The 25,102-nt window shown below is 48.8% G+C and overlaps 7 protein-coding genes across 61 annotated transcripts in view; 3 read left to right on the top strand and 4 right to left on the bottom strand.

Moving 5' to 3' along the window:
• CAP (Cbl-associated protein) overlaps positions 1-1,112 on the top strand; it is a 39,831-nt gene extending 38,719 nt beyond the window's left edge. For 28 of the 33 annotated variants that reach the window (XM_033379164.1, XM_033379148.1, XM_033379158.1 and 25 more), the window contains one exon: positions 72-1,112. In XM_033379164.1, the coding sequence (XP_033235055.1) occupies positions 72-240 (169 nt within the window). In that variant the 3' untranslated portion in view covers positions 241-1,112. The remainder of the gene's footprint in view (positions 1-71) is intronic. The other 5 variants (XM_033379167.1, XM_015184243.2, XM_015184252.2 and 2 more) reach the window with 1 other exon arrangement.
• Positions 1,113-3,712: 2,600 nt separating this feature from the next.
• On the bottom strand, positions 3,713-6,287 carry RNaseZ (ribonuclease Z). The gene is made up of 2 exons (XM_001360790.4): positions 5,008-6,287; positions 3,713-4,953 (listed from the first exon to the last, which is right to left on the bottom strand). The coding sequence occupies exons 1-2, from the start codon at positions 6,221-6,223 to the stop codon at positions 3,878-3,880; spliced, it is 2,292 nt and encodes a 763-aa protein (XP_001360827.2). The 5' UTR covers positions 6,224-6,287; the 3' UTR covers positions 3,713-3,877.
• Positions 6,288-6,874: 587 nt separating this feature from the next.
• Positions 6,875-7,940, top strand: LOC4804235 (cell growth-regulating nucleolar protein). The gene has a single exon (XM_001360789.4). It carries the CDS (start codon positions 6,992-6,994, stop codon positions 7,859-7,861), a length of 870 nt encoding a protein of 289 aa, XP_001360826.2. The 5' UTR covers positions 6,875-6,991; the 3' UTR covers positions 7,862-7,940.
• A 2-nt stretch (positions 7,941-7,942) lies between these two features.
• Positions 7,943-10,484, bottom strand: Obp46a (Odorant-binding protein 46a). The gene is made up of 5 exons (XM_001360788.3): positions 9,128-10,484; positions 8,877-9,065; positions 8,456-8,569; positions 8,246-8,402; positions 7,943-8,191 (listed from the first exon to the last, which is right to left on the bottom strand). Exons 2-5 carry the CDS (start codon positions 8,994-8,996, stop codon positions 7,980-7,982), a joined length of 603 nt encoding a protein of 200 aa, XP_001360825.2. The 5' UTR covers positions 8,997-9,065; positions 9,128-10,484; the 3' UTR covers positions 7,943-7,979.
• A 166-nt stretch (positions 10,485-10,650) lies between these two features.
• On the top strand, positions 10,651-18,736 carry Ndg (Nidogen). Of its 2 annotated transcripts, none has more exons than XM_002138431.3 (11): positions 10,651-11,328; positions 13,367-13,846; positions 13,913-15,298; positions 15,360-15,627; positions 15,757-15,899; positions 15,955-16,364; positions 16,430-16,587; positions 17,194-17,448; positions 17,507-17,681; positions 17,742-18,026; positions 18,080-18,736. In XM_002138431.3, the coding sequence occupies exons 1-11, from the start codon at positions 11,086-11,088 to the stop codon at positions 18,342-18,344; spliced, it is 4,068 nt and encodes a 1,355-aa protein (XP_002138467.2). In that variant the 5' UTR covers positions 10,651-11,085; the 3' UTR covers positions 18,345-18,736. The 2 variants fall into 2 exon arrangements, with proteins under 2 accessions (XP_002138467.2, XP_015039717.2); XM_015184231.2 differs by lacking the exon at positions 10,651-11,328 and adding an exon at positions 13,205-13,291.
• LOC26532494 (uncharacterized) lies at positions 16,387-17,121 on the bottom strand. The gene has a single exon (XM_015184232.2). The coding sequence runs from the start codon at positions 16,986-16,988 to the stop codon at positions 16,629-16,631; it is 360 nt and encodes a 119-aa protein (XP_015039718.1). The 5' UTR covers positions 16,989-17,121; the 3' UTR covers positions 16,387-16,628.
• Positions 18,725-25,102, bottom strand: part of SLO2 (slowpoke 2) — a 92,244-nt gene continuing 85,866 nt past the window's right edge. For 14 of the 22 annotated variants that reach the window (XM_001360787.4, XM_033378693.1, XM_033378698.1 and 11 more), the window contains 5 exons: positions 22,929-23,120; positions 22,335-22,540; positions 21,918-22,263; positions 20,714-20,902; positions 18,725-20,654 (listed from right to left, as the gene is read on the bottom strand). In XM_001360787.4, the coding sequence (XP_001360824.4) occupies positions 20,367-20,654; positions 20,714-20,902; positions 21,918-22,263; positions 22,335-22,540; positions 22,929-23,120 (1,221 nt within the window). In that variant the 3' untranslated portion in view covers positions 18,725-20,366. Of the gene's footprint in view, positions 20,655-20,713; positions 20,903-21,917; positions 22,264-22,334; positions 22,541-22,928; positions 23,121-23,613; positions 24,576-25,102 lie in introns of those variants that run through there. The other 8 variants (XM_033378688.1, XM_033378689.1, XM_033378700.1 and 5 more) reach the window with 5 other exon arrangements.

The raw sequence follows: 25,102 nt of genomic DNA, 5'->3' as shown, positions 1-25,102 counted from the left end.
TGACCCTCAGGACTGACCTCTTGCCTAGATCTGCTAATCCAAGATGCTCCGTTTCCCTTTCTCCCTTTCAGCTATCGCGCCCTGTACAAGTACCGGCCACAGAACTCCGATGAACTGGAGCTGCTGGAGGGGGATCTGGTGCACGTGCTGGAGAAGTGCGACGACGGATGGTTCGTGGGCACCTCGCAGCGCACCGGCTGCTTTGGCACATTCCCCGGCAACTATGTGGAACGCGCCTAAGGCGGAGCCATTGAGCCATCGAGCCATCCTGGCAGGACAGGTGTGGGACATCCGAAAACGAGTACCAAAATACCCAAAAAATCGTTCACCTCTAATCTTAATGAATTTGTAGTCTAATACTGAGAATAATTTGAAATAACCGAGGCCCTACCCGGCCAGGCCAGGCCAGTGCAGCTGGAAACAGGACACAGGCAGTTATAAGATTAATTCTGATTTGATTTAACTGGATTACTTTATGTTGTTGTTGAATTCTTCTTATTCCCCTAATTCTGTTCTGCTGCTTGCGTTGCCGTAACGTAAAACTATTTATTTATTTTTAAACAGAGCATTAATTTTATCAATGTTGGAATTATGTTTATTTATACTCGCAAAAGTGAGCACACCACACACTTTTAACCAGAAGTTTGCCCCAAACACCACCACCACAACCACCTCCCCACAATCCCGATATCAAAGAGAACTAAATTAAGATCATACATACATATACTATATACTTTTGTTGTTTACCTACTAATTTTAACTAGTCACAGCTAATTTCCAAAAAGAAAACCAATACACAATGATGGAGAACCGTTGAACAAAAAAAGTGCCTTAAAATTGCAATTTTAATGACTAAAAAATAAATTAAATTAAACAAAAGAAAGATGGAAAATAAAACAAAGAAAAGCTGATAAGTGCTATGAACCAAGTGCCTCTGTTGAGTCGATGAAAATGAGTTAAATACTCATTCTACGAGATCGTAAAATCATTAAATTCTCAAGCCGATCCAACAGAAAAAAATCATTTTTTAATCATTACAAACGAGCGTTTATTACACAGACACTGTTGCAAACGTATTTAGTAAATAAATAAAAAAAAAAAAAACCAACCGACAACCATCCGAGTTATCCCTTTTCTATGCTCTATCTAACTATTGCAGACTCAGTTAATTTTTAAAGGCTGGTCGATTCTTATTAAAGGTTATCTGAGCTCCGGGCCCTGTGGCCTTTCGGTCCAGCCACTGCCATGGCTCTCTTCCTGCGTTCCACGCTGTTTTCTCCGCCTTTCCAGATCGTTCGCCGTCGGTACATCCAGTGCAGGTAATTCTGCCGTAGCTCCTCGTCCTCTCGGGATGTCCAAGGGATGACTCCTGGCTGGGCTGTGACAGTCACTTGCTGTCCTGATGCGAGCCATAGCCATGATGCCGCTGCTGTGTCGCTGAGTCGACAATGTGGCGTCCCGCCCGCTACAGCAGGGAACAGTGGTCGACGGCGGAATTGTTGGTTCACGACCACGGAAAATAATGTCAGCCCATAAAACCCATCGTATCCCAGCAGGACAGAAGCGCACGCCTTGCTATATCCAAACTTAACAAGCCATCGTCATCCTTCGACCTGGCCATCGAAAACTATTTCAAGGACTTTGGCTGTGGCAACCAAGGGAGGAGCTACGTGGGCTACTAGACTCTAGATATATGTCGTTATTATTAGGTTTAAGGATATATGCGTCAATATATTTATATAGTAGATACAAATGTATTCAACTTGTTTATTTATTAATACTAAGCTAAGTTATGATGATTAAAACTATTGAAAAATCATCCTTGCTGTATCCTGTATGGGGGAAACTATCCCGATTACAAAAAGGCGTGGCACTCCCAGATCGGTGGTCAAATATCGGAGAAAACTAAATATTTTAGAATGGGGAATTTGTCCTTGATCCTTCATAAGGACTCCATTAAATCAGGGACATTTTTTTGATCACAGGAAGCCGTCCCACGTCCCGATCGGGCCACGAATAGCCGAGAAAACTTAATATGTATGGTTGGGGTTGTTGGAGTCCTTACCGAAGGATCAAGGACATTTTTCTGATCACTGCGAGCTATGGCACGCCCCGATTGGGCCACAAATAAGGGAGAAAATACGATTTGTATATCTGGAGTGAATGTCCTGCATCCTTGGTCCTTGATAAGGAATACATAAGCTCAAGGAAGCTATTCCGAACACGGGAAGCCGTCGAAAGCCTGGAACGGGAGACAAAAAACGGATAAAACAACAAAAGTTGTTGTCAATTTTTGTATAACAGATTGTTGTTGTTGTACAGCAACAACTTTCAACTTGCGACCGCTCAAATGGCCAAAATCAAGAATTTCAGATCTGGGGTACCAGGCGAACAGAAATCAGCAGAAGGTCGCTGGTTTTTTTTTTAACTTTTTCATATTTGCTTTGGCCGCTCAAAATGGCGGAAAAGAAAATATGAAAAAACGTAAAAACTAAATTAAAAGGAATTTAAAAAAACCAGCGACCTTCTGCTGATTTCTGTTCGCCTGGTACCCCAGATCTGAAATTCTTGATTTTGGCCATTTGAGCGGTCAATAATTGACAACAACAACTTTTGTTGTTTTATCCGTTTTTTGTCTCCCCTACGTATTCCTTATCAAGGACCAAGGATGCAGGACATTCTCTCCAGATATACAAATCGTATTTTCTCCCTTATTTGTGGACCGATCGGGGCGTGCCATGGCTCGCAGTGATCAGAAAAATGTCCTTGGTCCTTCGGTAAGGACTCCAACAACCCCAACCATACATATTAAGTTTTCTCGGCTATTTGTGGCCCGATCTGAACGTGCGACGGCTTCCTGTGATCGAAAAAATGTCCCTGATCTAATGCAGTCCTTATGAAGGATCAAGGACAAATTCCCCATTCTAAAATATTTAGTTTTCTCCGATACTTGAGCACCGATCTGGGAGTGCCACGCCTTTTTGTAATCGGGATAGTTTCCCCCCCACAGGATACAGCAAGGATGATTTTTCAATAGTTTTAATCATCATAACTTAGCTTAGTATTAATAAATAAATAAACAAGTTGAATACATTTGTATCTACTATATAAATATATTGACGCATATATCCTTAAACCTAATAATAACGAATAATATACCTAGAGTCTAGTAGCCCACGTAGCTCCTCCCTTGGTTGCCACAGCCAAAGTCCTTGAGATAGTTGTCGATGGCCAGGTCGAAGGATGACGATGGCTTGTTAGGTTTGGATTTAGCAAGGCTTGCGCTTCTGTCCTGCTGGGATACGATGGGTGGGTGGCTGACATTATATTCCGTGGTCGTGAACCAACAATTCCGCCATTGTCCACTCAGCGACACAGCAGCGGCTTCAGCAGAACAGCGTGTGACTGCCACAGTCCAGCCAGGAGTCATCTCTTGGACATCCCGAGAGGACGAGGAGCTACGGCGGAATTACCTGCAGAGGGAGTACCGACGGCGGACGGTATGGAAAGGCGGAAAAAAACAGCGTGGAACGCAAGGAAGAGGGCCCTAGGTCTACAGCCCCGCGCGACAAGAATCATGCCACAAGCGGCGATGTATGCCGGTCAGGCGCCTGGAGTGGAAGCCGTCATCCACCGCACACTCGCTCGTATGAAACGGAAGACCATAAGGGCTGGCTCAAGATGACTCGGCGGTGGCATATGGTTAACAAAATTTCGAAGTATATACAATATATATATTCTTGATTTGGGTTACATTTAACAGGCCACAGAATTATACCACCTGATGACAGAGGTTTACTCACTATTTCCTTAAGATTAGTTTAACAGTAGCTCAGTAAATACTTCCACCATTTTTCCTGCTAAAGTTACAATTCAATCACGTTTGGGCCAACTTCCGTTTTCGCTCCTGCTTGAGCTCTCGCTTGACAGCCCGCTGTTCCAGTTCCTCGGTGTACTCTGCATACATGGCCAGGAGCGCGGGATAGAGCTTGTGGTACTCCTGGAGGTCTTCCAGAGTCACCTGCATGTTGTCGAAGGCGATGGCCACCTGTTGCATGTCCTCTACGCTGGGTAGACGCGGGCACTTGGCGTAGCGCTGCGAGAAATGGGTGAGGATTGTGTGCTTGGCTCCCATGTTGCGTCCCTGCTGGATGGCCTGGGAGATGGTGCTGTGCGTCTTGATGCGCGCCTCCTCCTCCAGGTCGTCCTCCATGGTGGCCTCGTGAATGAGAACTGTAGAGTTGCGCCCCAGCTCGATCAGGTCCAGGCAAGGCATGGTATCGCCGCTGTAGGTGATCTTGACGGGTTCGCCATCGTGATGCGCCTTCAGAGTGAGGCTCACGCCAAAGGAGTTGGTACAGTGCCTGACCAGGCAGGTGGAAATGGCAGTTATACCCAATGGTTCCACTGCCTCTCCAGTCAGGGGATCCGCCAAGAGCTCTCCATTGCCCACCAAAGTGTACGCATCCTCAATCTCCTCGATCTGGCGGTGGTAAAACTCCAGCCATGTCTCGATCTGGCGCGGCGCAAGTAGGAGAAGCGGAGTTGCCTTCGGGGCCAGCTGTCTGCGTTCCCTTAGCAGTCCAATCAATCCAATGTGATGATCCGCGTGCAGGTGGGACACGTACACAGCCTGCAGCTGGCGGAGTACCTCTACGGCCCTTGCGCTGCCGTATAGGCGCACAATCTGTCCATAGGTTCCCTCGCCGCAGTCGAGCAACATGAAGGCCTCCGCCGCAGTCTGGATCAGAATTGAGCTGACGTTGCGCGTCTTGTTGGGAATGCAGGAGCCCGTGCCCAGGAAGATGATCCTTGGGTAGCTGCTGGCGGCGGACGATGGGAAGTTGGTTTCGGCCTTTAGCTTAGCCAGCAGCTCCGTAAAGCCGGGCACAGCATGAGTCTCCTTGACGTACTCCTCTGGTGTAAGCTTGGCCGCCAGGGTGTGGTCCAGTCCTGTTCGAAATGCAATGAGATACAAATCACCAATATATCTGCAGTGGTACTCACCCTTTTTGGGACGTAGATGGAAGCTCGTCATAGACACCACGCCCTGCTCCGTTTCTGTGCTTGCATCAACCCCGCCGTCGGGATCTGCCTCATCCAGCTTGGTTTTCTTCAGGTTCACGCTAAGATTCTGACTCTGGCAGGGGAACTGCTCTCCCAGGAGGGGAAATATCCGAGGAGCCAGCTGGTGCAGCTGATGCTGGATGCGGTGGGCGGCCGCATAGCCGGAGAATTGATTGTGCGGGGAACTCAGGTAGATATGCTGCGTGCCTGGCGAGAAATGGTTTCGCAGAAATTTCTGATATTTCTGGCAGGTGGAGACTTCGTGCGGCGTAAAGTGCACCACCAAGCACACCTCAGTGAGCTGTTGTTCGCCCAGATCTTTGATGGTCTTGGCATGGGAAAGCAGACCGGGAAGGTAATCCTCGCAGGGCACATCCAGGAACACAAAGGAGAGCGCCGTTTCGCCAGGCTCCGTGACATCCACGGAGCGAACTATCTGGCCATCGGGGAGTGTGATGTCCTGGCCGTTCTTTAGCTGCCCCAGTAGCGGGCCTGGCGGGACGCCCTTCTCAACACACTTGACCAAGTTGAGGGCACCCGGACGAGGTTTCAGCTGGCAGATGTAGTTGATTACGGTCTTCTCTGGGTTCTCCACGCTCTCCAGCGGCAGGGACGTCACCTTCAGAATGGAGTCCTCAAAGCAGCTGCCGGCGGTGCAGTCGACCGTCTGCATTTGAAGATTCTTGAGCACGACGAAGCGCCGCATCGACTGCAGCATGGTGGAGAGGTGCGACGGCCCGTGCAGGCCCACACTACGCACGCCGGCATCCTGAATCGTTAGCGCCAGGCCAGGTAGACCGCCCACAGCCGCCCACGTGTTACGTGTCACGAAGATCTGCTCCAGGCGCGACAGCCGCGTCTTGTACTCGTGGGCCAGCCGCTGGGTGCCTTCGCCGCAGTTGAACAGGTAGCGGGACTGGTCCGTGAACAGATAGACGGCACTGGGGGAACCGTTGGCCCCGGCACCGAGCACCTGAAGGTTCACCGTGCCGGGCACCACCGAAGCCAGCTTCTTGCGCAGCACATTCGGTTCTCGCTCGTACTTGGGGCCCGTCAACGGATCCGTGGCCGAGGCAATGGCGGCCACAGAGCTGCTCATCTTCAGACTTCGTAGTGTTCCATAAAGCGGTGCCCTCGCTAATTTCAACAAAATCATTCGTATTTCGTTCGACGCGGAACTGACTTTGGTCGCGTGCTGTGGGCCGATGAACAGCTGTTCAGATCGTCTGAAATATACAGTAAATATACTGACGAATCCAAGTTCTATTCTCCATATTCCTCGTTTTTGATATTCCGTCGATTAGTACTCGCTAGATAGAACTCTTAGTCCTTCCCACATCATTTTATCCCATTGATGAACAAATTTGCAACAGGACTAACTACTTTTAGTACTCCCTTTTATTGTATTTTGACTAAAACAGCCGCTATTTTGTCATGTCATTGAAGACCTGTTGCTTGTCAACCGGCCTATTTTGTAAATTTAATACGATGAATTGTTCCAAAATTAATTAATATAGACATTTTCTCGACCTATCAATGCATTTGAATTTCCTGTATATATATCCTGATCCCAATACCCATTCTTTATAAATTTATAAAAAATATATTTAAACGGTAACAAAGAACATTTTTTTCTACATGGCACCTACGCAGTGATGATTTCGTCCCTCAGACACCTAGCGAAAAAAAAGTGATCTACAACTTTTTACAGTAACGTTATAGCCATTTCTACATGATTTTTACATGAATTCAATTTTGGCGCACTCGCTGCAGCCCTGGCAATCATGTGGATCAACACTGAAGTGTTGGTATTATCAGTCGAATAGAGAGCTGCCACACTAATCTCCACGTGCGTTTGTTTGGCCTGTGCCGCTAAATTTATTCGAATTTCTTAAAAAACGTAACTGGAAAGCCCCGCCTGGAAATGGTATTCTTCACGTGCAACATATGCGGCGAGTCCGTGAAGAAGCCATCGGTGGAGAAGCACTACCAGACTCGGTGCCGCGGAAACGAGAAGAACGTTTCCTGCATGGACTGCCTTAAAGACTTTTACGGCGAGGAGTACGTTGCCCACACGAAGTGCATCTCAGAGGCCCAGAAGTATGCCAACCAAAGTCAGAGCTTTGTGGTCAAGGAGTCGCGGAACAAGAATGCCCAAAAGCAGGAGAGCTGGATGGACATCATTCGCGCCATACTCGACAGCAGCGAATACAACCTGACGCCGGCCCTGCGCACGGCCTTCCAGCGGCTGCAGAGCGTCGACAATGTTCCCCGGAAGAGGGCCAAGTTCGAAAACTTTGTGGGCAACTGCATGCGCATGCCCCGACAGCAGGCGACCCAGGTGTGGGACATACTCGAGAAGGAGCTCAACAAGATGAAGGAGGCCAAGCAGGAGCAGCTGGCCCAGGCCAAAGCAGCCAGGGAGGCGGCTCAGAATGGCAAGGCCGAAAAGAAGGACGAAAAGGAGCAGCTAGAGACGGACGCTCCTCCCAAGAAAAAGTCAAAGGTGGCAGCTGAAGCTGAAGCAGAAGTAGAAGCCGCTCCTGAGGAATCCGAAAACACCAACAGAAACGATTTTGATTGGACCACGCAATTGTCGAAGATCGTGTCCAAGCAAGCGGACGGCATCTATCTGGAGAAGCTGAAAAAGAAGCTGCTGAAAAAGTACTCCAAGCACGTCTCGGTCGAGGAGCTGAGCGAAAAGCAGGCGAAGAAGTTTCACAAACGGTTCGACAAGCAACTGAAACTGTGTGCGACGCTGCGGCTAGATGGGGACCTGGTCAAGTCGTGCTAGCATCCATGGAAGTCATACATAGGTTAATTATAGCGATGGATAGCGAGTGGGGAAATAAATGTTGTAAGCTGAACGCAAATCTTCCCATGTTCCTCTTTTTATTTCACCCCGGATCACTTTAGGATATGTACTTCAGGGACTGCTTGCATTGGCGCAGCTGGTTGCGGGTCTCCACACACTGCGGCGTCTGATGGAAGCGCCTGGCCGGGCAGTTTAGGATCATCTCGTTGGCCACACACTCCATGACAAGACCGGCAAACGGATGGCATCCGAAACTAGCCATGCGCTTGGCCAGCAACTTAACGCTCTTGTGGGGCAGCAACGAGAGGGCTGAAAATAAGATGGATCAGCAAATCTGACTAGATGAAACTATTGGCAACCCACCGTGTTTTTCGCACTGGCTGTATGTCTGATAGAGCAGGGCCTCATCCTCATCGTTGGCCAGTTCGCTCTCCAAATGTTCCCGAACCGCTGCGAGATCCAGCGACTGGCGATTGCTGCCCACGAAATCGGTGCTATTGAAAGTGCATTCGGCGGTGCACTGCATAAAGAGCTGATCATGAGCTTTGGTCAGATGCGGCAGGCCGTACTCACAAACATGTACGTCTGCTCCTCCTGTTCCGTCCTGTAGTGGATCTTCTCGTGCCAATCCATCTGGCAGTCGCTGAAATGGGGGCTTTCGTCGTGCAGATCGCAGCAAAAGTCGTGCTGCAATGATAAAATCAATGAGAAAGGCAACTTTGACACTATAACTTATATACCCTTGAAGATAGATGAAGAAGACCTATAATAATTAGCTTCTGTTAAACGTCCTCCCCCTTTCTATTCTGTCTCGTCAGAATAGGATGTATGTCCTACCAACCCGTAGGTCTCTATTGGTCTCTATCAATATGTGTATACATATAGCCCCTTACCATAGCTTCGCATTATTCATAATTTTGGTTTAAGTTGTGTCCAGACATTCGATAACGCTGGAACGTTTAGATTTCGCACAGAAGATGTAAGTTAGGCTCACCATTGTATCGATGGAATTCTGTTCGCAATCCTCGTCCAGTTCAGGGGCGGGCTTGGCCATCGCCCAGCCGCAGCAGAGGAGTAGCCAGAGTGCGTCCACGGCCACCCGTTGGAGTCTCATGTTCCGATTCGCTTTGGGTGGCGATGAGTGGGGCGGGGGCTTTTATAGTTCGGTTTTCAGTCCAGAGTTCTCAGAGTGGAAGTGTAATTTGGCGTAAAATTTGATGGTTTTTAATTTGTGGCTTAATTTACTTGTTTAATTATTCCAGCCAAAAGTGCGGCATCATGTGATCATGAGTTTGCTGTCTGCAGACTGCATCACGGGTGCAGTGGCAGCGTCGTCGTTCCGCTCCAGTTCCTGGAACGCATTTCCCTTCCATTAGCCCATGCGGCAGCACTCGAAGATAAATGATGAAAAGGCGAAGGCATCCATCACCGATCAAGCGGGGCACAATGTTCAACGCTTCCAAATATAGCAAAAATATGGTAGACTGCCGAAACACGCACTTTCTTGTTGGACATGCCCACGGCAACGATGATGACGATGCCTCACAAATGCATGCGGAAGCATTGCATTGCCTCATGCCCATCATGCTCATCCCATCCCCCGTACATCCCACGTCCATTCCGTCTGTTTTCAGCTGCAACTAATTAACCGAGAAATACATCATAAATAGTCAAACTGCCGCTCCCTGCACTCCACCTCCAGCTCCAGTTCCAGCTCCATATCCAGTTCCTCGGCAACACACGATCGTCATCAGTCAAGGGGCAGACGTTGCGTCGCTGCCGCTGGCTCAGAAGTCCCCATTTGTTTATTTTTGACTCGCACAACAGAACTCCGGAATGGAGGATGGGTTGGAATGGGGAATGGGTGTGGATTCTATGTCTGTGTGCCAGGCAGAGGCTCCATTTCGATATGGCGGCGCTTCACGGTGGCATGCGGTCGCGATAGGGAGTTCGGACGAGATGGGAAATTTAGGGGCAAGAGCAATCAAGCGGCACGTGCCGCCTGAAGTTCATTTCGTAGGAATTGGAACGCCGTAACTAACTGGGCGCATCCGTGTTTGGTCGGAAACCCAGCCCAGCCTAGAAAAACCTTTGGCCCTCTATGGGTCTATGGGTCTATGGGTAAAAAGTATTTCTCTATATTTTCTTTTGATTCTAAGTTTCATACTGGGAGGGGATTTAGTAGATGTTCGTGAAATGGTATGACGATTAATTCTTATAATATGCCATATTTGAATATTTCCCCGATGGGCTGCCAAAGTATTCCATAAATGAGTACTCGCAACATTCCCATTCCATGCTGAGAGTGGGGTGCCGTTCATGACATTCCTGTGGTTGGAAAACAGGGAATTTTTATAATACACCTATTTGTTCTAGGTTGTTTCTGCTAAAAGCTAAAAAAACCTTAAAAAATTAGTATTTAAAAAATCTCTAAAATAGCAAAATAATTAAAATGTGATTCCGTGCTTTTGTTTCTCCGAACATACATATATAGTACATGAAATAAAATCATTCATCGGCATGTCGCGCTCTCTGTATCTTCTGGCGTTTGTGGATGCTATTCGAAGTGAAAGAATTAAACCGAAGCAAGTCCCAAGGCAATTGGAGCAGCCTGCCTGGAGGCAACACTGACTGCAGCACTCGCGCTATGTGGCATCCACACACAGGGAAACGGGAACGGAACGGACACACACTCGCACGCACACAGCGAGCGCTGTGCCGCATGTAACGGTTAGACGAGCACCGACCCGACCCGAAGAATCCACAGGGCAGCAGCGGCGAGAGTCAATCGAAATTCTGTTGTCAAAGCGTGCGGTTCGTTCGGTCTCGCCCGCGTGAAGAGCAATCGAAAGCCACAAGGCAAGAAGCAGAAGGAGGCGCAGGAGACAGTCGCCACTTGGAGCGACCAGTTCCAAAAAATCTGACAAACTATAGGCACTCATAGCCATAGACATAGGCATAGACGTGAATATAGAAAATAGTCTACGCAGATAGTGCGGTGCGGCCAGTGGCACTTTATTTATAAATCCTCTATATTTTTGGATCAAACTTGGGGCGAAAGCAAAAGTGTTAAGAATTCGGTCCCGTCTCGGTTTTGTGTGTGCTGCGTGTCCGTGTGAAAATGCCGTTGGCAAAATTGTGAAATCCTCTCGAGTAAAAATCCAATATAGCACTTAATCCATAAACACATAAATCCCGAAACAATGATGTACTTAAGCAACAAACTGTGTTCCTGGCTGCTGCTGGTGGTGTGCTGCAGCTCCATCCTGGTCAGCGGACAGTACGAACACTATCTGGACAGCCTGCGCTCCAATGAGCTGTACGAGTTCGTCGACGACGGCTCCTCGGGCAGCATCCAGTTCCTGCCCAAGGGCGACAGCGAACGCACCCTCCTGCAACTGGAGCAGCCCATCAGCTTCTATGGCGAGCAGTACGAGCAGCTCTATGTGAGTAGTGTGTTTCCGGTGCCCCATTTTAGATTCCAGAATTCAGGTTACAAAGTATCTCGAAGATTGTGCACTGCGCTGAATGAATTTTTTTTGCAGTTTCCGATAAGACATCCACGTCCATCCCCGATCCCCCATCCGCCTCGATCGCTGATAATCGTTGAGCGGTCAATCATTATGCAAATATTCAACAGTTCAATAGTTTCTTGCTTATAGTCAGTAAGGCGGGCAGGCAGTCATTCTATTTCGGTTGATAGAGCATGCTTTGTTGTGTTGCGAGTATTTATAGACGACATTAATTTTCGGCAAAACATGACAGGAGGACGGACATCGATTTCCACACACCACACAGCACCCACGAGCGTCAAAATTTACATCTATGTCTTTCGATACGAGTCGAGGTATCGCACATGTACAATTTACACGCTCTTGAGGGTGGTCCATACCGAAAGCCTAGGCGAACCGGACCCCCATCCCATTGATGTCGCTGTGCCGCCTTGGCCATCTGCCAAAGTTCCTGAGCATTTCGGTTCTGAGTGGTATTCAGCATTTGGCATCGAGAATTATGAGTTCTCCGCGTCGAGAGTGCGAGAGTGTCGCCTATTTTTGAACCGTATTTGTCTTTTCTCTTTTGTTGTTGCTGTGCTTTGTATTTGTTAGTTAATTAACTGAATTTATGTGTCTGACGTGGAAAAATAGCACGCGGCACAGAATCGGAACGCCGCCTTTTATTATGGCCAAAGGAATACATAAATTTCATTGGAATTCCTGTCGGGAGTAGTCGCGAAGAAGTGTCAGACAGCAGCTCCAAAGTGTTCGACTTTAATTATTGCCGGAGCCAATCCAAAATCTTATAAATAGATTCGTCATATTCCCCATTCCAATCGTCAATTATCGTGTGAATAACCGGAGAGGTTAGATACTTTCGAAAGTTCAGACATAGGTATACACATATAGTAATCGTACATATTATATTCATGATAAGAATTTGTTTGCCAGCACATTGCAATTTTCGAATATCAAAAGAGACTAAGCTCCGCATATTTCTATTTTGTTAATTCTTTCGGTTGTCAGATTATTTTTTAGGGATTACTCATTTTTCTCCTGGTATGTTCTCGATGTGAAACATTGGTAGCGGCTCTTAAGCTGTTCTGTTAGACGATTAAGGAATTTTGGACTGTCTTTCACTGGAAAACAAATGTGATCACAAGCAAAAGCCTGCCACAGACTCTTAACATTTACCAAATTGCGTAGAAACAACAAACATGGAGAGCTCCAATTGAAGATCTTGGAATCTGTACAGCTACAAATCACCTGCCAAGATGCCGACATTCCTAGCGCCCCAGCAGATTCCTTGCTTTGGCAACCATTTGCCAGTCCAGGCACATTGCAACACATTGCCAACGGCCCGCAGAGATGAAGTGCACCCGTGGTGCCGGCTATCTGGAGGCGCAACAGTGCAATCTGATTTATGCATGGGGCCTGTCAGCGCTTTAGAGCCACATTTCGAACACCTGTGTTCCAAATCCATTCTGCTAGAAACAAAATTGTTGTTTATTTAGAACAATGCATCGCTGGATATGCTCGAGAGGATGGAGAATGAAGAGAACGGAGTGGTGCTGGGGATGGGGTTGGGTAATGGTAATGTTGATGCTGATGAAGTTGCAACTGAAGTAGGCAAAACTAGATCGAACTAATTCCAGCCAGAGGAGTGCGGATGTGGAGGCTTCTGGGGAGGGACTCAATTAGTTAGAGGGCGATCGTCTCAGATCACTTATCGCATCCCTTCAAATGATCATTTGCCGCCTTGTTAATGGTTTGTTGGTGTTTGCTTTCCGCCATGAGAACAATTCCCGTTCGGAGTTAAGTGGCCCGTTAGCACTTCACGGTGATGGGATGGGATGGAATGGGATGGCAGGAGAGGCGGCGGAGAGGGCTCTTTGAAGTGCCATATGGAAGCCAAGTACTGCCACTTGAACCGATTGTGATCCCTGATGCGCACTTCCTAATTTCCTTTGCCTCCGTTTCCTTTACACAGATCAATACCAATGGAATCCTCACGTTCAACGTGGAATTCCCCGAGTACTTGAACCAGCCTTTCCCACTCGAGTACCCCTCGATAGCCGCCTTCTACTCGAACGTGGACACATCAAACAGCGGGGATGAGACCTCCGTCTCCATATTCCAGACCAAGGACCCTGCCACCCTGGACAGAGCCTCGCAGCTGGTGCGCTACGCCTTCAGCGAACAGGCCGCGTTCGAGGCGGAACAGGTGGTTGTGGCCACTTGGCAGAACGTAGGCTACTTCGACTCCAAGACGGACAAAGTGAACACCTTCCAGGTGGCCCTGATAGCCAATGAGCAGCAGACCTTCGTGCAGTTCATCTACCCGGAGGGCGGCCTCAACTGGCTCCAGGGCGAGTCGTTGGGCAATGGACTGCCCGATATCCGAGCTCAGGCTGGATTCGTGGCTGAGGACGGACGCTACTACAGCCTCAACGGATCCGGATCGGAGAATGTAAGTTCAAGAGAGTACTTGTTCGGGGGAGATGGCTCTCTAATTGTATTCTGTTACCTCTTTTAGGCCCGTTTCCTTAGCGAGAGCACCAACCTGGGAGTGTCCGGAGTCTGGCTGTTCGAGGTGGCTCCGGTGGCAGCACAGCAGAACGTACGGGCCCCCGACAACGCCGAGACGCGCACAGAGTCGCCTGCTTTGGCCCAGAGCTGCCACGCTCTTGGACATCAGTGCCACGACAAGGCTCAATGCCACGACAAGGCCGAGGGATACTGCTGCGCCTGTGAGCCGGGCTTCTACGGAAACGGAAAGGCTTGTCTGGCCAACGACCTGCCCATCCGGGTGACGGGCACGCTCTCGGGCGAGTTAAATGGCCGTCCAGTCGACGAGCAGGCCAAGCTGCAATCATACGTTGTCACCACCGATGCCAGGTCCTACACGACAATCAATCCGCTGAGCGTGGAGCAGGGAGCTCAGATCCGCCTGATCCTGCCGCTGCTCACGACCGTGCCCTGGCTTTTCGCCAAGTCGGTGAATGGGGCCTCCAATGGCTACCAGCTGACGGGCGGCGACTACGAGCACATCTCGCGCATCCAGTTCGAGTCGGGAGAGACGTTGCACGTGAACCAGACCTTCCAGGGCCTCAACTACTGGGACCAGCTGGCGGTAAAAATCGAAATCTACGGCGAGGTGCCGACCATCCAGTCGGGCGCCACTCTCCACCTGCCCGACTACATCGATGAGTACCGCTTCGTACGGCCCGGAGAGCTGCAATCGGTGCAGACGCACCAGCTTGAGCTGGTGGACGACCAGCGCGTCATCAGCTTCCAGGTGGACCAGCGCATCCTGTACCAGAGCTGTCTGCGCGACGACGAGGCGGACCCCTCCGACACCAGCGTCATGCAGAAGGTATCCAAGATCGCCCTGGACTTTGTGGAGCGTGACCAGGCGCTGCGCATAAGCGCCATGAGCAAGATAGGGGTGGACGCGGAGTCCAATGCCTGCACGGACGGCACTGGCCAGTGCGTGGAGAACTCCGTGTGCGTGCCCTATGAGGATACCTACCGCTGCGACTGTCGCCACGGCTACGCGGCCCAGCTGGACGAGCGCGGCCTCGAGGTTTGTGTGGATGTGGACGAGTGCGCCCTGGGTACCCATGTGTGCGACGAGAACGCTCTGTGCGAGAACAACGAGGGCGGATTCACCTGCTTCTGCTCCGAGGGATATCAGGGTAACGGCTACAGGTGCCTGTCCAACAGCAGTGACAGCACCGCCGACAACATCGAGTACTCCACCCCAGCGAACCAGGTTGTCGACGAACCTAGCTCCGAAGCCGATTCCGATTCCGAGTCTGATGCTAATGCCAATGCCAATGCCAATCCCGATCCCAACCCCTATCCCTACCCCTATCCCAGTGAGGAGGAACAAGGGCCCACACATTCGGATGAGTGCTATGTGAGTGAGAGGAGCCCCACCGCTTACTGTCCAATGATTACCTCTCTCACCCTTCTTCCAGCGCTGCTCACCCGATGCCGACTGCTACGAGGGGCGTTGCGCATGTCGTGAAGGCTTCTCCGGCGATGGGTACCAGTGCTCCAATCTGTGCGGCCATGACGAGGCCTGGGAGCACGGACGCTGCGTTCCCATCCTGCTGGAGCTGGAGGTGGACCCGTCGTGCGATTTTCTTGGCAACTGCCGCTGCCCGGAGGGCTACCTAATCTCCGAAGATGGTCAGATTTGTCGCTATACTCTGGATGCCGATTTGGAGAAGAATGGAGACTTGGGTGAGTGATATACTTCACACTTAGGATATGCTTATGGTTGGCTTTCAATCTTAAGGACATAAGAAGATGTTTTACTCCGGACTGTGACTGTATAATTATCCCTATGGCAACTAATGACTCCCTTTATAGTTCCTTGCGATGTGGACGCCAACTGCCATATCAATGCCACTTGTGTCTGGTACGAGCACGAGCTGCGCCACATCTGCACCTGCAACGCCGGCTTCAGCGGCGACGGCTACGCCTGTGAGCCCATCGACGACTCCTGCGCTATTGTAAGTTCTAGTCGATTCCCGATCAAGCAGTCTAGTATACTCCGCCTGCTTCCAGAAACCCGAAATCTGCGACGCCCATGCCACGTGCAACTACAACGACCAACAGGGCAAGTCCGAGTGCGTGTGCGAGCGCCGCTACGAGGGCGATGGATACCGCTGCCAGCTGGCGCCGGAGTGCGAGTCCGCGGAGCACTGCGGGGAGAACGCCTTCTGTGACTCGGGCGTTTGCCAGTGCCAGGAGGACTACGAGCGGGATGTGAGCGACAGGTGTGTGCCGGCCGGCCGTTGCGGGGCCGTCTTCTGTGGGTCCAACGCCATCTGCAAATGGGACTCGGTGCAGAGCGTCCAGTACTGCGACTGCCTCGAGGGCTATCAGGGGGACGCACTGGCGGGGTGCCTGAGCAAACCCACGCCCTGCAATGTGAGGAACACCTGCGGCATCCATGCCACCTGCGAGCCAACCGAGTAAGTTCGGACAGCATCAGAGCTGGGGGTCATTCGTATATTTTATTTGTATTTTGCGATTCCAGGGATCCTGCGAATTATGAGTGCCAGTGCATCGCCGGCTACCACGGCGACGGCTACGTGTGCATCGAGGAGCAGAACTGCCTCAACAACCCCACGCTCTGCGACATGAACGCCAAGTGCCACTCGACCAACTCTGGCCTGGTCTGCGCGTGCAATCAAGGTGAGTGTTCCGATGCACATTCCGCCTCCACTCCCGAGCCATCACTTCTTGGGCGGGGCCACTTCGTTAGCTGCGGCGACCTTCTCCTCGCTGGGGGAGCATGAGTTGAAGAAGCAGAACCCGAATATGGACAGGGCCAGCACCACGTTGAAGTAGCCGTTGTTGCGGTCCCAAGTATGGGGATGCATGAAGAACTCGCGCATCGACGCTAGAGAGGACGAGCCTGGCTTCTTCAGATCTCCGCTCAGGTTCTGTGCGAAGCGACGATCTGCCAAAGTATTGCTCGTAGTCGGTCGGCGCTTCACTCTGGAGCCGGCGGCCTGATTCTGAGTCGAGGATCGCCAGGCGACGCTGCCTCCCAGGCGCGACATCCTCGTGAGCAGAGTCTGGAGAAGACGCATCCTGGCAGATTAAGGAAAGGGTGTCGGAGGAGTCTTTTTTGAATTGAAAATTAAACTGTACAAATTTTGGATTTAGCCAAGAAAAATGTCGGAACTCTGAGTTACGAATGGAGAATGAATGGAGAGAATTGGTAGAGACTACGGGGATCATGACTTTCCAGAGCTACGTACTTAAAAAACCCGAATTGCCTTGCCTAAATTCCAGGTTTCTATGGAAACGGCTCCACCTGCTTCGAGCGCCAGCAGCATGACTCGGACTTCCTCATCGTCAGCCAGGGAGTGGTCATTGTCCGAGTACCTCTCAACGGACGAAATGTCCTGCCCATATCGGTGGCCTCGATGGCAATCGGCCTGGACAAGGACTGCGTGGAGGGTCGCGTCTACTGGGGCGACATCTCGGCCAAGAAGATTGTGAGTGCCAAGTACGATGGCACCGACGCCCGTCCCTTCATTACCACTGGTAAGATGGCTTTAACTAGGTCCATGAGAGCTGCGCTTATTTTTTCCTGATCGCTCAGATATCGAGTCTCCTGAGGGCATTGCCATAGATGTCATTTCTCGTCGCCTATACTGGACTGACTCCGTAAAGGACACCATTGAGGTGGCCAGCCTGGACGATCCCACGCTGCGTGCGGTGGTTATCAACAAGCAGCTGGTGAATCCCCGCGGCATTGCCGTGGATCCCTACAGAGAGTAAGCAATGACGACAGACACCCGAAGATCAACGTTTCTGACCTTCCCCTTGGTTCACAGGAAACTCTTCTGGTCGGACTGGGACCGCTCCTCGCCCAAGATTGAGTTCTCGGACTTGGACGGCACTGGGCGGGAGCTGCTGCTGGGCCACGATGCTGTCACCCTGCCGAATTCTCTGGTAGTGCTGGAGAACACGGGCGAGCTGTGCTACGCCGATGCCGGAAGCAAGAAAGTGGAGTGCATCCATCCCCAGAACCGCGAGACCCGCACCATCTCCAACGAGCTGTCCTATCCGTTTGGCCTCACCTTCACCCATGATCAGTTTTACTGGACCGACTGGACTACGTGAGAACCTCTTAACATTCAAATGGAAAAGAATTAACCAAGCTATTTTCCAGCAAAAAACTGGAGAGCGTGGATGCCCTGGGTACCCGCCAGAAGCCAATACAGACCCCGTTCTTTGGCAGCCACAAGATGTACGGCATGACGGTCGTGGAGCAGAACTGTCCGCAGTACCAGAGCCCCTGCCAGATCAACAACGGCGGCTGCACAGACGCCCGGCTCTGTCTGGTGAACCGCAAGGCTCCTTCGGGCAAGAGCTGCAAGTGCACCAGCGCCTCCACCGGCTGCAGTCTGCAGCCATCGCCCTATCCCGGCTACTAAGTCAATATTCAACTAAATTGACATTATTTTTCGATACGTATACAGAACCAAAAACACAAAGAAACAATGAGTTAAGAAACGCTAACTAAATTAAATGTACTAACTAGGAATGCCTGTGTGCCATTTTATGTAAAGCTACTCAAAACTTAATAAAATAAAAGTAAGCACCCGGCGTGGGTCTAGAGATTAAACACAACTAAGAGCTAAGCTTTTGGCACTGCTTTTGAAGACCTGTATCTAACAACTCTGTAAGTCACATAACAAATAGTCTGATATCCAAGTTTCACTGCTAGATATACAGGATATACAGGAATACAACCTACTATGTTCGGTTTATTATACAGCTCAGAACATGAAATGACTTCGTTCGCAATACAATATTTCCAACTATATATTTTGAGTTTATTGTGAGTTCTGTTCGGCATGCCTTAAAGAGCATCGATAAATATTACAGCAAGTTTATATTCTAGTCCACACTAAAACTCTAATGATGCCAATGCCAGGTGCCAGATGCCAGATGCGGATTAGTTATCTATCTTTTGTACATTGAGACATCGGTTCGATCTAAGTGCTAGTCCTTACACAGATACATTCTCACCTAAGTACATACAGTGGGTATATGAATGCTGGTTTGTACAGATCTATGTAAATAAGTATCTGGTGTGACAGGCATATGCTTAACTAGGCTTTCTTTTGAGACACTGGAATGCATTTCATCTTCCTCACCCTCACCGTCATCGGCAATGTTGAGTAAAATTTCCTTAAAAAACTGCTTTTTGTGCTTTAACTAACATTTTCAAGTGTGTGAGGGGATGTGTGTTTTATCTAGCTACTACCTATAGAGGCTCTATAATTGGGACGTTTCTTCGAAATTCAATTGAGTTGGGGTTGCGTTTCCTAACACTATGCTACTGGGGTGTGTGTGTATAGCTCATTGTATTTGGTACAGTGGCCGACACTCTCGATGTGTCGGCGTTATAGGTATGGTATGGTATGTATGTAAGGTATTTAGGTGGATACTACTCTTAACTATAGAATAACTCTAAGCTCTAGATCCTAGCTTCTGTTGTTTTGCGTTTTCCGTATTCCGTATTCCGTATGGTATTCTTAAGTTCTAATAGTTGTTTTAGTTTTGCTCTTTTAATGCTTCCTTGAATGTTGGTTGGTTCTAATATACAGTGTATATATACAAATTCCTTGCTTCTATATGTATATATAAGTTTTTTGGTTGGTTTCGTAAAGCATTAGAGTATACCAAAGCCCGTTCCAAACTATGTTATGAAAACCGTTTCCTGTTTAGTTTGTTTTTCTTTCATTTGCCTTTGTTTTTACAATTGTGTAAAACAATTCAAAGAGTTTTACAAAACTTGGGATGTGTTTCGTGTGTATGTGTATAGTACATGACATTGATAGCACCTTTAGACAAGTATCTATATGTGGTATATTATATGTATGTGGGAGGAAGTTAAGCCGACCAAAATCCGAATAGGACTTGCATATATGTATGTGGAATATACCTAGGGTACACACAGATACAGGGGCTTGAGAATTTGATAGTTTGCTATGCTCCTCGGATATGCTAGAAACGAATCGGGTACTTAGAACTAGGCTCAGATATATATGTACAGTTAGCTAAATCATCATCCAATCTATCCAATAGTTTAACTACATATCTTGTTCCCAAAACACAATTTGCCTCAACTTTTGTTGCTTGTTGTTTGTAAAGCATATACTCGTAATTATTCCTATACTATATGCATGTTCCTTATAGACGTTTCTACTCTATGGAAATCTATCGCACTATATCCGTAGCTAAACCCTTCCCTATGCAGGGCTCGTCTTAAAAGGGAGAGGGACTGGGACGCACACCACAGACGTTGGGGGTGGGTTGGTTGGTCTCTCCTAATACTTTTACTCTCAGAACTTATCTCTACGCGTGTGTCTGTGTGTGCCGGCCGTGTTCTATATCCATTTGTTCTTTGACATGGAGGAGCGGAGACGGCGCCCCCACATCAGGTTGTATCATACAATCGTTCCCTGCAGATGCTGCGGCGACGACACCTGCGACGACTGGGGGCCAAGCGAGTCCTGGGGCTGCAGGGAGCTACCGGCCCCCGATGAGGTGCTGGGTCCTGGCCCCAGGTCAGCCGTGTTGATCGCCAGCGAAGAGCCAGCCCCCAGCATGCCACTAGTTGAGGATCCAGTCCCGGATGGGTTTATGCCACCGCCGCCACCGCCGCCCATCATGCAGGGCACGCCCAGCATGGGTGTGGGCTCCTCTGGCGGGGTGACCTGGAGAGAAATCTGATTCTAGCACAGGCGTTAGTCGTCAATAGGATTCATATGATCTGTGCGCGATGAGAACTTACCTCCATGCCTATGCTGCCATTGAGCGAGATCTTGATGGGGTTGCTGTGATTCGTGGCCTGCATCAGGGTCGTGAAATGGCTGATGCCGATCTCCTCCAGCGAGGACTTTCGCCGGCCATGACTGACGCCCACGCTGGGAAGGCCTTGCCTCAAAGAGGAGGATCGACGCAGCAGTATGTCGTTGTCGATCTGCAAGGACAGAGGAGCAAGGAAATATCCACGCAAGTGTTTGGCGATTAGTGAGGGGAGATAACCCAGCGCAGGTGCTTGTGATACCAACAAAACGCAATTACAATACACATACAAATTGGCTATTCTTGCAGTTGAAGTTACAGTCACTCAAAAAAAAAAAGCAAACACAGCGAAAAAAATCTAGAATTTCTGCTCGCTCCTGGCGACATACTGATCTACATTTGACTCTGGTTTTGATAGGATTCTGAGGTCTTTGATTCTGAGTCAAGCCAGCGCAGTGCCCTGCGTTGATACTATGACTAGGGGTTGTTGCTGCTGCGGTTGCAGTGGTGTGCTTCTGGATGTTGCCGGTGCTGCTTCTGCCTCTGCTATTGATGTGGCTGCCGTGCTGATCGGTAGAGTGTTCTGCGGCTTAACTTTGATACGAGAATTTTGATGCTCAGTGTGTAAGTGCAAGTGCTGGCCCGAATGGACCGAGCCTCTATGTATTTTGTTGTAGCCAATTTGTTAAAAAACTTAACTAAGATAACGAGGTGTGTGCTGGACTGCGAACTGGAGCTGAAACCCATGGCCAGCCCAAATTTACATTCCCTAGGACAGCGTCTACACTGCGGCCGCAGGCAAAGCCCAAGGTCTAAGCTTGAATCTTTGTTTTGACAGCAATATAAAATACATTATGTATCTATGTATCTAATGTGTGGGTTAAATTTTGTAGATACAACTGTGCGTTTAACTGCTTTGAATGAACCCAAGGCCAGAAATAGATAAACAAAATAAGCAAGAAACTCTCTTGAAGATGATTTACAGGCAGATTTGCTTAGACCTTGGAGACCGTAGAGTTAGCTCTTGGTGTATCTTAACGGAAATCGAACAAACCAACGAGAGGAACGTGAGTTAAATCAACAAACATAGAGAAAAAGAGAGGGGGATGGGGAAGGGTGGAAGAGGTGTGTGGGGGTGGGGCGGTGGTGTACGTGTGGGTGTGGGTGTGGAAGAAGGAATAATAGCCAACCCGCAATGAGTTACTCCGTCCACGCTGATTGCCAACCACCGTCGGACTGTCGGGTAGAGAAAGAGAATTCGATTTAATTTGCTGCATCGGTGGGGTACAGCGCTGCGAGGATGATCCATACCCGGCCAAAGTCTGAACGCTCTGCATTTGCATTGGGTTCAAACCGGCGATGCCGGAGCCGCGACGCGACCCAGCCCCGACGGCGGTGTTGGACATGTTTTGCATCTGGGGCCCACAAGTGGCGCCCAGGTTGATGTTCGAGCAGAACGAGATGTTCGACTTGCGACGCGAATTGTGGCGCTCGAAGGTCTTTTGGGCCGAGAACGGCGACGGCCGCACCAAGTAGCTGTGGAATGAAATGTGAAATGTGGTAGAGAAAAGTGATGGTGGTCCTGCTGCACGGATGATTGGACTCACATGAGATCGCCCTCCTCCAGCTTGAGATCACAGCTCGGGTTGATTATCACATAGGACAAGTGGTTCCGCTTCTCGCTCACGTCATCGTAGTCGTTGGTGGGCAGGTTCAAGGACTCCATGCGACTCCTAACCAGGTTGGCGATCTCCGCGCGCTCGATCTGCTGTGCATGATTGTCCTTGGCCTCGTCGGCCAGATTGATGGAGTACTAAAAGAGGAAGCCATCGTTTACTCAATAGTGGAGAGGAGTTCTCTGTATGTTCGATAATGTATATTAAAGTTCTGGTTGATCCTGTGTGAGTGTTGTTGCTGAGATGATCGATGATGTTTAGTTGACCAGTGGCCATCAGCGGTAGTTGTTTTAGTTGTTGTGAGGCATGCTAGTAGAACAAAACTTCATGCTGCAAAAGCGATAGGACGAGTCAAGACGACCTACCTTAGCCACCTTAACCTAAACCTCAACCAGTAAACGGTTAACGATAAACGGTAACCCACTTGGCCCACACAGAAACAAGATTTGAGTCGAGTCGGGTCGGGTCGGGTCGCGTCGAGTAGAGGTGGGAATGGAAAGTGCTCTCGAATCGAATACTACTTACAGATGATCCCTTACGCTCCGAGCAACCGCCCAGACAGTTGACCGACCTCTGGCGCTGCTGCGGCTGCGACGGGGCCCGAAAGCTGGGGCTGCTGGCCCCACCTGTTGCCGAGGACGGCGGGCGGTAGGTGACCCCGCGCAGCATTTCCGTGGAGTCCTTGGTGGAGTCGGGCGTGCCAGTCTCCTCGTCGTACTGGGGCATGGCATGGATTTTTTTGGTGTATGCAAATTTTTCGATGAGGTTCGGTTAAACACAAAATGATTTACATATTTAATTGGTTTTTAATTGAAATGGCGAATTGCTCTCACTGCTCTCTGTGTGCTCGTTTTCATGTATGTATGTATACTGGCAGTATGTGTGTGCGAGAGAGGTGTATGGTGGTGGTGTTTTGTTGGTTCTGTTCGTGTTCGTGTTGGTGTTGGTGTTGGCCACAGCAAAAAAGTTAACATTTATGTAATACGAGTATCAACATGCTGTGGAACAGAACATCTTTTCCAAGCGATGTACGTAAGCACATTTAAATTATTAAAAACAAAACCTAACGAAATTAATTGACGCGATTTATTGATTTAAGAAGCCGAAACACAAAAAGTTTCTCAACCAAAAAGAAGAAAACACTAAGCAAAAAAGTGCGGGGCAAGCGCTAAGCGGATGCTTTACGAAGAATAAATTTCCGCTGTGGGAAATACTTTTCAGGGTTCTCTAATCTGATGAAATTTCTAATTATTTTTCTTTATTTTTGCCAATTATACCATTGATTCTTTCCTTTCTTCTCCTCTGCCAACTCGTATTGGTTTTTAAATCAAGCAGACATTTTTAATGAGCTCCATGTCAAACCGGCGACAAAACTAGGAACAATTGGTAGAATTTTCCATGCTTCAAAATGAGTTTGAGGAAAGGATAGTGGGCAAGTGGGAAAGTGGGCTGGCAAGGCCTGACAGAACAAGAAAATGCAATCAGCTAATTAAAAGCGGCATGCAAACAACACAAGCCCGAACAAACTGAAGCGGAAACGGAAACAGTACCAGAAACGGAAACAGAAACAGGAACAGAACAGAAAACCAAATTAAAGTCGGAAAAACCAAACATGCAGCAGCCAACAGGTCACGCAGGACCCTATAGAGAAACATATAGAAACATAGAGAGCTACTACGGCTACCACAGTCCCGGAGGGGCGTATTTACTGCTAGTTCTACATACACGTACACACACACACACACACACACACACACACGTGGATACACAATTGGTGGCCGGTCGGCTAATGGGGCAAGCATACGGATTCGGGTATGAGATTGTATGAAGTGTAGCTGGTATTTTCGGTATTTACGGTATTTCTTTGGATTTTTTTATCGTATCATATTTTTGGGGGATATGGGGGCGGGGCGGACTCACTGCGTGCGTGTGCGTCAGGTCCAATACAAACGCAATTAATTTTTGTTCAATTTGTTTCGGTTTTCTTTTTGGACTGTTCAACGGGTCGTATGTGTAATTTGTAAGTAATTTGATTGACCTGATCAGGAATGCTCACACAACTCTTTCATATGGTAATTGGGATCCGTTCAGTGTTTCAGCCGAATGAAAAATGATTTTACTGCAGCAAATTAAGCCAAAAAGGAAACGGTCGAGGGAGGAATGGGCGGGGATCTGGCAGTAAAAATAAAAAAATTGAAATCGGTTAAGGGACGGGAACGGGAGGCAGAATCAAAACTGAAACCAGAATCAGCACGCTATGCATTATTTATACCAGAGTATATGTACAAGTACATATGTACTTAATGTATATATGTATAATTCGATTTGATTTTTGATGGGGGAGTTTAATTTGAGTGGGAAAACTCCGCTAGTGGCATCGAGCATTAGGAGGTATATATTGTATATTTGATAAATCTAAACATCTCCCATTTACTCAAATAGGAGGAAAAGACTGTATATACTTGGATATATATATGTATATATTTATAAGGAGAGAGAGAGAGAAAGAGCGAGAGCGAGAGCGAGAAAGACTTTACATGTTTTTTATGCACTTAACGAAACTGGAGGTAATGCACAACTTTTTAGGATGAATAGACAGACTTCAGACCCAAATGCAGTTGAGTAGTATTGAAAATATCAAGGCGTAAGCGTGTGATTAAGAAATCAAAAGTACAAACGAAAGACCAACTCGGGGATAG

This window comes from Drosophila pseudoobscura, chromosome 3, assembly GCF_009870125.1.
Source record: "Drosophila pseudoobscura strain MV-25-SWS-2005 chromosome 3, UCI_Dpse_MV25, whole genome shotgun sequence".
In the NCBI taxonomy this organism is placed as follows: Eukaryota; Metazoa; Arthropoda; class Insecta; order Diptera; family Drosophilidae; genus Drosophila; species Drosophila pseudoobscura.
Note: the sequence above shows the minus strand (reverse complement) of the source record. Positions and strands in the feature narration are given on the sequence as shown.